The 13364-nt window shown below is 39.0% G+C and overlaps 1 protein-coding gene across 2 annotated transcripts in view; it reads right to left on the reverse strand.

Moving 5' to 3' along the window:
• Positions 1–10840: 10840 nt before the first annotated feature.
• Positions 10841–13364, reverse strand: part of ADGRF1 (adhesion G protein-coupled receptor F1) — a 79495-nt gene continuing 76971 nt past the window's right edge. For both annotated transcript variants that reach the window (XM_023587191.2, XM_023587188.2), the window contains one exon: positions 10841–12489. In XM_023587191.2, coding sequence (XP_023442959.1) covers positions 12455–12489 — 35 coding nt within the window. In that variant the 3' untranslated portion in view covers positions 10841–12454. The remainder of the gene's footprint in view (positions 12490–13364) is intronic.

Below are 13364 nucleotides of genomic sequence, written 5' to 3' on the forward strand. Positions count from 1 at the left end.
AGTCAGCCCGAGAATGCCAGTCTTTGGGAAGAGAGCATCACCTTGATGATGCCTTGATTTGGACATTTTCCCAGTCTCAAAACCATGAGCGAATAAATTCCCATTGTCTAAGTCAACCCGTTTCATGGTATTGGCTTAAGCAGCCTGGGAAACTAAGGCAGACCTTGATAGCGGAGGGCGGAGGAAAGGAATGGGACCAAACGGGGGTAAAAGAGGTTTTTTTCCCAGTTTATTCTACATCTTTAACATCACACACAAAAATTAATGGCAAAGTAATAATACATTACTTTTTAAAAATTTAATAGCTATTCCTTTTCTCTGTAGTTTAAATCTTCTTGGGGAAAAAAAAGTCAGTAAAATGTCATTTTTTAAAAGTAGAGATGTGCTGAGTCATAAGTTAAACTTGTTCCCCTCTCACCCCTTCCCCCACAACTGTGGTAGTAAAAAATGATTAGAGAAAGGACTCTAGGGAAGAACATAATTATCTTCAATCCTTGATGCAACTGTCTCAGATTTGCTCTCTTATTCCATGTGAAATGAAACCTTGTGTCATCAGCTTCCCCTCGAGGTGCAGCATTTTGTTTATTTTCCAGGCTCACGGAGTAAGGCTGTCACCGAGTTCACTCACAGCTCGGCATCCTTCTCTTTGACTGCAGCCTTTAATTTAGTTCAGAGGAGAATGTTTACAACCTCAGTGACTATATCTGAAAACTTCCAAAAAACGACTTGCTTCAAAAATAGATGGATCTAGAGAACCACAGTAGTGCAAGAGACTGAGCATTTCTCTCCCACTCCAGAAGGTTGCAGGATCAGTTCCTGGTGCCACCCAAAGACAAGACAAGCAGGAGAATACACAGCAAATGAACACAGAGAGCAGACAACAGCAGGAGATGGGAGAAATAAATAAATAGATCTTTTAAAAATAGATAGATCTTTGGAAGTTTCAAGAAGAAATTATTGTATTTTGGTGATGCGAAGAGGTGCTTGTTTTTAATACTTTAACACAAATAGTTGCTCAGGCATTCTGCATCTGCATACAAATCCTGTTTGTTCTGATTCCTGGGTTGCTTTGGAGATTTGGCATAAACCAGCGAGGACTGAGGATGCACTGGGAAAAAAAATTGTGTATGTATGCATGCATTTTTGTTAAAGGGATAGAAGAGGAAGCTGTGATTCTGTGGGAAATGTCCTAAATTTCTTTAACCTCTGACTTCCGTATTAGGTAAGTGATGTTCCTTGTTTTATCCTCACTCCAGCTTTGCCATTCTACATCTCAGATGGAGAGGTGAATAAACAAAAAGAGATTGTGTCTTTTGTAAAATGAGACCGAGGACCTTTTTTTTTTTTAAAGATTTATTTATTTTTATTTATTTCTCTCCCCTTCCCCCTCCCCCCCTTGTCTGCTCTCTGTGTCCATTTGCTGCATGTTCTTTGTCCACTTCTGTTGTTGTCAGTGGCACAGGAATCTGTGTTTCTTTTTGTTACGTCATCTTGCTGTGTCAGCTCTCCGCGTGTGTGGCACCATCCCTGGGCAGGCTGCACTTTCTTTCACACTGGGCGGCTCTCCTTACGGGGTGCACTCCTTGCGTGTGGGGCTCCCCTATGCGGAGGACACCCCAGTGTGGCACGGCACTCCTTGCGCGCATCAGCACTGAGCATGGGCCAGCTGCACATGGGTCAAGGAGGCCCGGGGTTTGAAATGCGGACCTCCCATGTGGTATAGATGGATGCCCCGTCCACTGAGGGCCTTTTAAATCACCTCACCACCCTGGAAAATTCCTGTGATGATGCCACAGGTTCCTGGTGATACTGATCTTCCTGGGTCCCTGCAACCCGATTGCATCCCCCCGAGGCATTTCTGCTGCTCCACCAGAGTGCACAGCACTGGGATGGGTTGAAGAACCTCTTCCCAGGAGCTCCTGACTCCAGACCCCTTTCCTTCTCCTTGGTTGTCCCACCTGGTTATGCACACCTGCCACCTTAGGAAAAAATCCTCAAATCTTCTCTCCTACCCCGCCATTCCTTTCATATGCACCCATCACCCCTTGCTCATGACCCCTGCTCTTAGAAGTCTGGCACCTGGCTCGCTCGGCCATAGTTCCCTGTGATCTCTGTCTCCTTGCCAATAATACTTTCCAGACTCTGCTCTCTCACCTCTTCCTGCTCCTCAATGCCAATGACCTGCACCCCACTTGAGCAAATCACCAAGTGTTGCCATGGTATCATTACCTGGAACTGCTCTACCTTCAAAATAGAAGTTGAAGTTTGATTCCTTGGAGAGTGGGGTCCTGTCCTTCACCTCTCCTTCCTCGCTTCCACCAGACCTTGCCATCATAGAGAGCCTCGTCCTCCTCCACCTCCTTTCTTACTCTTGCAACTGCTTCAGGTTACTCGTACCTTCCTACTAAACACAGATGCCAGGTACAGAGAGTTCAATGTTGTCCTGGTTCACCATATCATTTTTCCTTGATGTTATACTGTGCCACTGGCATCTCCTGGTCCCAGGGGACCTACCATTCCATCTTCTCTCCTCTCCCTGCCACTGATAGGGAAAGGCACAAAAGGTTATTGAAGAGTTATTCCCACTGAGAACCACAGCTGGATCCTCACAGCTGCTTGGCCAGATTTTCCAGGACTTGGTAACCTATCTGTGCCCTTGGACTAACCTTCTCCCATCTCTTTCATAACTATGACCTTCTAGAATATTTATCTCCCCTTTTTACTTACTCCTTAATTCCTGTGCCTGAAATCATGGTATATCTCTTACACTTGAACGTTAGCAAACCTTACTTTAACTCTGCCCACCTTGGATTACCCTCTAATCTTTTTTCCTGCCATTTACCTCCAAATTTCCCCCCCAAAATTTTTTTAATTATTCAGCTTCTTCCTTCTTTTTCTAAAGCTCCTGTAATCTGTCTCTCCCGCTAAGCTATTCTCTTTAAAGTCAACAATGACTTTGGTTATCAGGAGACTTTTCTTGGTTTCATCTTTCTTATCTCTTTCTTGAAGCTTTTAATATATTAATCAATAATTTATTGAAACTCTTCTATCATCTACCTTGAATCAATACCACCAGGAGTAGCTATCAACTGATTTCCCGTTTTCTATCTCCTGATATAGAATTTTGTCTTCACTCCTCTTTAAATGGAGGAATTTTCCAAAGTCCCTGACACCTTTTGTTCTGTTCTTTGTACAACCATTCTTCTATTCACAAGGTTCAAAATGGGGTGGAATAATCAGCTTTTCCCTAGTCCCACATCAAGCCAGTTTCCAGGTCCTGCTGATTCTTATATTGCCAGCTTTTTCTCCTCTATCTCTTTACATATCCACTACCATCACATTATGCTTGCATTTATCATTTCCTGCTTCAACTACTGAAAAATTATCCTCAGTCCTTCTTCCCCTGGACTCCCTCCTCCAAGCCATCTAACAATTCCTTCGGCAAGTATAGTCCCTGGAAGCACTGCTATGATTTTGATACTTGTTCTCTGACAATCTTTCTATGACACTTGTGCTGCAAACACACATTGCCTATCAAGTGGCTTCACTCCTTAGATTGTCATTCAAAACCCTCCCAGTCTATCCCCAGCCTATCTTTCCAGCTTAATTTTCTCTGCTCTTATGTACTTAATCTTGGTTCCAGTAAAAAATGAATCTTCTTCCCTCCCTCCAATAAGCTATGCCCTTTCACCTCCTGTAAGGAGCTGGGCTTCCAGCTGAAGATATCCTTCAGAGTCACAAACAGGTCCACATCTCCATCAGGAAGTCCAACTCTGAAAAATAATGTCAGAAATAATCTCTCCCATCACTAAAGTCTTAGAGTATACTTTGCCTGCATCACTTTGTTAGCTCTTGCCTGTCTTAAATATTATCTATTTACGTTTTCAAAACCCAGATGTCCTAATAAATAAAAATAATAATACCTAACACACGTTGTTTATGATATGCCAAGAACTTGACATGGATTAATTTATTTAATTCTTCCAACAAACCAACCTATGGGATGCTGCCAGCCTCTCTTTTAATATAGAAAAGAGAATGGCTGGAGTTTCCATTCTCAGTATTATGTAAATCTACCAAAGCCCAGCCTACCCATCCTCCACACTTCAGGGATTCTCAAAGAAGGGGACATGGGCAGAGTTGCATCCTTCTGAGTCATCCTCACTGGAGCCAACACTCAGTGGCACACCACTTAGCTATCACTCTTGGTTCCTGCTGTTGAACGCCAGGTCTTCCATTTCCCCAGCATAAGGCTGAGTTAAGGGAGAGAAGTAGTTGCATCACAGACCAGAAAACAACTTATATTGATCCCTGGTCAGCATTGTCCTCAAGTCCCTCTGTCACCAAAACACAGAAAGTTTTCTGGCCAGTGTTCTTCTCAAGCCTCCATCTGCATCATGTTGCTTGGGTCTCTCCTCCTGTCCAGAGCCTCCTGGTATCTCCCTACTTCCTTGCTCCTGGACTCCATCCCCCATTCCTGTGTAAATTTTTAATTCCTCTCACTCCAGGATGCAGAGCAATTCAACTATCTTTTTGGTTTGCACCCACCCATCCAAACTCTTAGAGAGTTTCTGCTTTTTTCACCACCAAAATGACTCGGTTGGGGTATCTTCTAAAATAAACAGCCAACTTTATGCTATTCCTTTAGAAAGTGAAGTGCTGATGTACTTTTATCAATTTAAATAGCATCATTTTATTTTTCTTCCTGGCCTAAGTATATATCTTATCTTCCTGACGTATGTATTCTTATCTGTCATACCATATTTTAAGCATCTTGACTTCGTCTTAACCAGCTTTCCCCTCTTTGTGCCAAATATCGTGGAATAAGTAAATTAATAGAAGAGAGGATGCTAGAGGGCTTGAGGACACTGGACATTTAGGAGTGATAAAGAGGGGAGACTGCTTTCTATCGATGACTGCATGAACCTATATCCTTTTCATAGTTGATGATGAACCAAATTGGGAGACAGAAAAGTGGATAAGAACAAACTTTGGCAAGATCTTGAGAGGTCTGTAATATTTCCGGAAAGTGCTGGCTCTTTTCTTGGGCCTAGATTACTAAATGTATTCCACAAACATTGAACATCTTTGGAAATGACATGTGATTCTCCTCTCACCTCCTTCTATTATGGAATGAGTGATGTAGGGGAAGTAAACTGTCTCTGAGGTCTCCCTGGACTGAACCCCAGCGCCAGCGTGGGCAGCAGTCGGTTGAAACCACTTCCTCTGCTTTATCACTGTTGAAAGGATCTGAAAGCTGATGTTTCAGTTCATTCCATGGCGATGACTTCCATTCTTTCTGCCTCAATAAGCCGCCACTTCTCATAGACACAGTAATGGTCCCAGCTATTAATTCCTCACATCAACTGGAATTTATAAAAACAAGTTCTTTATTCCTCTCCAAGAATCGTAAAGAATCTTCTTCTTTTAACTTGACTTTTTCCTAGTCTGGAGAAAGAAACTATGTGGAGACTCATGATCCCTATATGTCAATATCTAAAAATTATATATCAAACTAACAGACTGTTAAACAGAACATGTTGCACTTATCCACCTTGACAAATACACTTTCATGTTGACAAAATCAGAAGTGCATGTTAATGGTTTCTAAATGACTAACAAATCAGCAAAATATCAAAGGTAGCTTTAATTATTATTGCCCAGTTCTGAATGTTCTTTTGACAAGCCAGTGAAGTTTTGATAAGTAATAAAACACATATAATTTTTAAATTATATATTTCTTTAATAAAATTTAATTTTTCTTGCCTTAATTTCAACAAAACTGCTAATTAGGTTGCCATAATCAAGATTTTCACATAAGTTTTGTTCTGTGGATTAACACCAGAAAATGCTACAAAATATTCTTATTGGATCATATAAATTACTATTACATATTGTGATTTTAACCATTTCTTAAAGCAAAATTTAGATACATACGATATTTTAAAAATTTCCTTTCTTCAAATGTTTCAAAGCTGGGATGGTATAAAGAAAACTGATTGTAGCACTACATTGCATTTGTGTAAATATCTTTTCAATAGAGAACACACCTTTATTCTTTATGACTAGAAAATAGTCTTTACACAAATTTCTTTCAGGATTATTTTTATGTGAATCTTTTTTTTTATAATCACATACAAATTTCTTTGTTCTAATCAATTCATGTTTTATTGGAATGTCACTTTTTAATTTTTCTTATTAGAGAAGTGGTGGGTTTTACAAAACAATCATCATAAATTGTAATGTGACATGAAATTTTTTTTAATTTAGGAAAAAACATTTCATTAAAATTTTGTCTTAATATTTTACCCTTTTCTAACTGAAATGGCCAAACTGTTTTTTGTTTTGTTTGGTTTTGGTTTTGGTATGATTTTGCTATCAGTTCATACCAAATAACAGTTCATTCCAATTAATGTGAGTAGTGCAAGTCCCAAATTAATTTAAATTTCTACTGAAGACAACAATTTGCTCTTTACTTGAAACTCTTCTGATGTTTTACTTAAACTCTCCTATGCACCTATCTTATCTAAATGAAAGCAAATTGCTTTGGCAACATTCAGTTGGAATTGACATCATGTGACTAAAAATTGCTGCATGGCCACCCTTCAGTGTTTCAATGTTCTTTCAGTTTCCATCTCTGGGCAGAAACAAAAAATGTGACATGCAATCCTTGAATAGTGCTTTAGAATTCTATTGCAATCCACAAACTGAGGCCTATCTTCTGGTGACAAATTCAAACTCTGTGTTGAATATTGCACAAAGAATGTGTTCTTGATCTTTGGCCAAAATTCTGGCTTTTGTATTTTTTCTTCAGCGAACACCTGAACAAAATCTTCAACAAACTTTTAAGTCACTACCTAAAACTGAAGGTTGTTTTTCAGCTTCTCACAAAAGTCAAAACTCTTACTATTTACAACAGAATTAAAAAGCATGAAATGAGAAACTGAAGAGATAATGACAATTAAATGCAGTGCATTTTCCTGGGTTGGATCTAATAATGGAGGAGAAAAGTCTCAAAAGGACGTTACTGGGACTTATGAAAAAATTAGCATATAGACTGTAAGCTTTTTATTAATGTTCAAGTTCTTGAACTTGATAACTCTTTAAAAAGGTTACATAAGTGAGTATCATTTGTTCTCAGGAAATGTACATGAAGGTATTATGTATTCAAGGATCATGATGCATACAATGTTTAGAAAATTGATAGGTAAATAAATAGGTAGATAGTGGGAGTGGTAGATGGAATGATAGAGCAAATGGGGCAAAATGGTAAAGTTGGTAGATCTGGACATTGATGTGGGGGATGGAATGTTGGAATTCTCTCTGTGGGTTTTGTATTATTTTTGCAATTGTCCTGTAAGTATGAAATTATTTAAAAATAAAAAGGTTAATTAAAAAACGCCCATGAAACATTAATAGGTTTTGATTTCCTTGTTTTCTTCATCAAGTAGTTTTTAATAATTTATATAATAAATGTATGTGGACAATGTGACTTTCCTCTAGTATAACCTAGTTCAACTGAGATATACATACTTAAAATTTTTATGTATTAAATACTCTGATTTTATTACTTATTAAATTAATAGTCTCTTTTTAAATTCTCCATCCCAGAAAGTGATCATTTGTTTCATTATGTTTTTAATCTGTTTTACCTGTTTGGCTATTTTGGTATCAAATTGTGAAATCATTTCTACTTAAGAGAAAATTGCCTTTGTTTTCTGTAAATACTGTGCTGTATTGCCACAAATAATATCATCATACTAGGATAAATATTGAACACAATATTATTCTTTTAAGAACATTAACCCAATGTTCTATTTCAGTGTTTGAATACTATCAATTTTCTCTGTTTATTCATTTTTTAGTTCCAATAATTGCTGTTTTGTATTTGTGCACAAATGACCTTTCATGTTCTTTTTATTGAGAGACTAAAGTTTCCAGTTACAGATATCCTCAGTGTCAAAAACTGATCTTGAGAATAGGTTGTAAAACATGCTACAGTAGAAACGTAATTCTTTGAATTTAGAAAGTAAAAACTCATTAGTTAGCGGACAGACATTTTATCATCCACGAACTTTCATGCAGAGTTGCCTACAAATTAAAAGGTATCTTTAATTGGGTGCATTAGGACCCAGCCCAATAGTTAAATTCATAAATGCTTGTATTTGGAAGACAAAGCCATTTTGTCGTATCATTCAAATTATCAGGAAGGACTAGAGCAAAAGTTATGTTTTCTCAGTGATGGATCTATTCATTTGCAAAGTTCCAATATTCTCTTTCTAATATTTTGCCTGAGATGCTTGAATCTTAGCTTATCCAAATGTGATAAGACTTAGCCCTTCTGCTGACAGGATGGCCATTCTTCCAGTCCCGTGGGTTGCACACCCAGTGTAGTCTTGGACATATTCCTCTCCTTCATCTCATGATGGAGGCCATTTGCCAGGGCTCGATAGTCCTACCTATCCAATCTCTCCTATCTACACTTGTGATTCTGTTTCTAGGATGAACCATCATGCATCATTAATCAGACTTCCAGATTAGGCTTCCACCGCTTAGGTTCCCCTCTTCTAGTCAAATCACTTCTGGTATCATATTCATTTTCTAAAAATTCAGCCTGATTTTCACACATTGCCTCTTTCAAAGTCAAGTCAGTTGCTTCCTCTAATGTGAAATTTTGCCTGACCTTCCAACCAGAGGCTCCCTCCCTCTGAAGAATCTCCTAGCCTTCTCTGGAAAGAACATTCTTCCTATTTTGTTGTTGTCTTATCACTTCTCTTATCCTCCTCACTAGAGTGTGAGCATCTTAATGTCAAGACCTTGGTCTCTCAATCCTTTGTCTCTTCTGTATGTCTCACATGTCACAGTGTACAGAGACAGTATTACTAAAAATTGAATTAAACAGCCCCCTCTTCTAATGAGCCCTTTTAACATCCATTCAAACGGAACATTTCATTTACATTTTTCTTTTGTCTTATTTAAGAAACTAGTGGCTCTGGTAGCACTTACCCTGAGGAATTGTAGGCAACCTGTATTATCAGCTCCCCATTATGTGGGTAATGATCCAAATTCTGGAGCAGTGGACAAACTCATGCTAGTCTAATGTATTACAGTGTTTGTAAGGATTAGGAAGTGTCAGACAGTAGAAATGACTTTGGGTTCTTTTCTTCAGTATTACAGAACAGGAAAAAGAAACTGACCAAATTATTTCTGATTGCCCTGAAAAGAGTTCCTGTTTGAAAAATCTCAAATGGAACCACAATATCAAACAAGAGAATGCTAAGTATGCTTATTACTGTTTGTTTAAATGAGAATATTCTAAAATACTTGGCTACCCATTCTGCTTGTTTCTATGTTGACCAACATTGTATCCTCTGGAAGGAGAAAGGAAGAACAAAACTTGAGCCTGGGAAAAGTGGAAGTAATCTATTTCCCTAAAACTAATCTCCGTGTGAAGCCATAAATGTGCCATGCTGTTAAGGGAGGATAATTAACTTACCCCTCATAAATATTCTTATTTCACTAGAGCGGATGTCTTCGCTAATGCCCTTATTTGCCTCCTAAAGAAAAGACACTTCCAGAAAAGATGCAGACATTCTGATGAAACTGAGAAGTTCCTGACTCAAAAATGCATACTTTTTAAAGATTTACTGGAGCAATTCATATTGAAGACAGAGCAGGCATTTATTTCAAAACTTTCTTCCTAGTCCTCTGAAATGGTGAGGCAAATATTTATCCAACCCATCAGGAAATAGGCTATCACCACACCAATTTGATTTTTTATCTACCTATCAGTCTCAGATACGGTAAGTTATAAAAAAGTAGATTGAAAGGTACATTTGCAACTTTGTAAAAATTTGAAATGGAAAGCCATTTTCCTTGCACTACATTATTATTTTGATTGCAAAAGGGCTTTCCAACATCATGGTATATAGATTTTAAATATTGAGTGAAAAATCTCAATATTTACCCTGCATAATTTACACATGACTCTACCTCTCAAAGTGCTGACATAATACAAAATATTTTCAGAAACAACACACCTGTAATGAGCAATGGAGCAAAGATAAGGACAATGTAACCTTGAATGGTTCTTCGGTCACTGGCCACTTCTCACTGATTTGAGACTCAGTCTAGGCAATGTTCTGAAGTAGGAGGAGATTGTCTTTGTGACTTCAGTATCCCATTTTTGCTCCTTTTCTATCTCAAGTGGGCCCTGTCCTCTCCTTCAGGAGCCTTGCTACTCTCCCATCAAACTCACCCTCATGCACCAATGTTAAGTATTATATTTTTATGTCACCTTTTCCAAGTACCTTTGCTGTCGGGCCTCAGCAGTAATTGTATAACAAAAAGTGGAGTCATTATTCTTCCCAACCTGTTAAGTGGATTTTGGGGCTCAGCAGGTAGAGTGCAGAAGGAAGGAAGACAGAAGGGAGTATAGTTTTGTCAGACATCTGCCTGCCTAGGAGCCTTGCTGGCACTGACTTCTCTGCCAGTTCATCACCAGAAAGAGGTTAAGAAACAGGTTAAGTGTAATTCTGAGAACAGGCGCATTAACTTTTTTTCCCACCAGCTCTTTTGGAGAAAGAGCTTTAAAGGAAATGGCAAGATCAAGGTTTGGGATTATCTGTGCAGTTAGCTTCCAATAGTGAGTCAAGACTTCAGGGCTTTTAAACCAGTTGTAGGATCTTGGGCAAAACATTTCACCTCTCTGGGCCTCACATTTCTTGCTGCGAATGAAAACATTGAACTCCATGGACCCCAAGATTCCTTCTGACCCTCAAAATGGATAATTCTATGATTATTACACAACTGGTGTATTAAACAAGTACCACACATGGGGTGAAAGCACAGAGCAACTTTATTTTTGTCTCTTATTGCCCCTTTAAATTTATACAGTGGGAATATTTTTTTCCTTTGCAGCTAAATAAGATCTCAGGCCTCAGTTGGCTCACTCCTAGGAAATAGAAAGTTCTTTTGTCACCCTCACTATTAAATACAGACTGAACGCAACCATTAATAACACCCAGTCCTGAATAGTAATCACAATTTCAAAATAGATTTAAAGATCATGGCTCCTATTCTCCATCTTGGGCCTCTCTGAGTGGAGAGCTGGGAACTGGGGGAGGAGCGTGCAGTCCTCTCGCCCTCTGCACCACTTGCCAGCATCTATTTCAGACCACTCTGGGAGGGGAGGGGCATTGGTGGGAGTCACTGCTGTCAGAGTGAGGAGATTAAGGGTAGTAAGGAGCCCAGAAGAGTTCTGATTGGACTGAATGTTAGTGTTTAAACCTGCTTTCCTATCACGGATCCTTTTGGTTCTTCAGAGATTCGCCTGCATCCCCCCATCTCACCCAGCCCTGAAGGTCTCTCCCTGGCCTCTCCCTTCACCTGGGCAAGGACATCTCCAGTCCAGCTGGGCCTTTGCTCCTCCAGCACCCTGTCTGGAACATGGCAGCCTCCCCTCATTATTTCTCTGCCAGAATCCCATCACCCCTGTAGGCTGCTCTATTGGAACCACCTAAGGTAACTTTGTACTGACTCTCCTACATATGGCCTGTATCTGATCCAGGAGAGACATTCAACCATCCTTTGTGTGACAAACTTGGAGAGCCCAGGAGGACCAGACAGACATTTCTCCATCAGCTGCCTGACAATCTTTTGTCCTTTAGAAATCTCGGGTTAGAAGTGGACCACCAATCACCCAGGTCCCTCCTAAGGCACCCATCCAAAGATTTCAACGTACTCTTGATTTGAAGAGAGAAATGGCTCCCACCTCTCAGCCCTTGAGGGGCTGGTGGTGTGTGCTCAAATCCCAGCTCTCTCTAAATAATTTATTCAATTGATACAAATTGATTGCGTGTCTAATATGAAACAGGCAACAATCTAGGGACTGCAGAATACAACAGAAATCCCTTGTCTTCATGTTGTTTCTGTTCTAGTCAAGAGAGACAAAACAAATATGTCAGTTAAATATAGCCTGTTTGATAGTGTTAAATGCTGTAGAGAAGAATTAAGCAGGGAAGGGAGATAGGGAGAAGAGGCAGTTGTGACTGGCTCACTGTCCAGAGAATCCTGGGGAAGGCAGAGTTGTGGGTCAAGGATGTTCTAGATGTCCTGGGAAAATGAGAAAAATTCCCAAAGTATCAAGCAGATGACAGTGGTGAGGTTTTGAGTGCTGAGGGTAGGAATGGGGAGGGAGAGTTGACAGTCTTGTCAGGCATGCACACAGTTCTGGGGTCTCCACTCATGGTGATGATGGTGGGGTGCCGAGGAGCAGTGGTCTCACTCACAGGTAAGAGGGTCTTGTCATGTTGCAGACCTTCTTGGTACATCTGACACGTCTGGTGGTTCCTTCTGACTACTGGGATGGTCATGTGCTTTTCTAGAACCTGCACTTTGCTTTCTAAGCAACCTGGCCTGACTCAAGCTCTCCATCTCTTGATGGGTAGGTTTGTCACAGCCAGAACACCGGTGGTCCTGAAACACGACCTGTATGATATGGTAAAAGAAGAGGAGGAAAAGCCAACATGTATTATTGACTTAGCACTTTATTTCAGCAGTTCTCAAATTTTTCGGTCTCAGGGACATTTTGCACTCTTTTTATTATTTTTTTAATTAGACAATTTGTGAGTTTACTGAAAAATCATGCAGAAAATACAGAGTTCCCATAAAGCCCCATCCACCCATTATCAATACCTTAGTGTCATACTTTCGTTACAATTAATGAAAGAATATTATTGTAATTGTACTAGTAACTATAGTCCGTAATATACATTAGGAGTCCCTGTTTGTGTTATATAGTGTTATGATTTATTTGTTGTTATTGTTTATTTAAATTTTTATTCAAGGAACATATATACAACCTAAAATTTCCCCTTTTAACTACATTCAAATATATAATTCAGTGCCTTTAATTACATTCACAAGGTTGTGCTACCATCACCACTGTCCATTTCTAAAAATTTTCCTTCACCCTAAACAGAAATTCTGTACAATTTAAGTATCAGTTTCCATTTCCTTACCCTTGCCCTTACCACTCATATCCTAATTCTAGTTTTTGAATGCTTTACTCTCTTAAATATTACTGAGGACCCAAATGAGTATTTGATAATGTGAGATATTACTCAATGTTTACCATATTAGAAATTAAAACAGAATTTAAAAATATGTATTATTGCAAAACAAGTTATATTTTCTTTTTGTTGTGTTTCTGCATAGGTGCAAGGAAAATTAGAAGATTCAAAATAACAATTTATTCGCTGATAATTAGGCTACTGGGATTATAGCAGGTATAAATGAAAATAGCTAATAAGAGCTCAGTAGAAGCACATATTATACCCTTAACCAAATACCTTAGAAAATTC

Source organism: Dasypus novemcinctus, chromosome 11, assembly GCF_030445035.2.
Source record: "Dasypus novemcinctus isolate mDasNov1 chromosome 11, mDasNov1.1.hap2, whole genome shotgun sequence".
In the NCBI taxonomy this organism is placed as follows: Eukaryota; Metazoa; Chordata; class Mammalia; order Cingulata; family Dasypodidae; genus Dasypus; species Dasypus novemcinctus.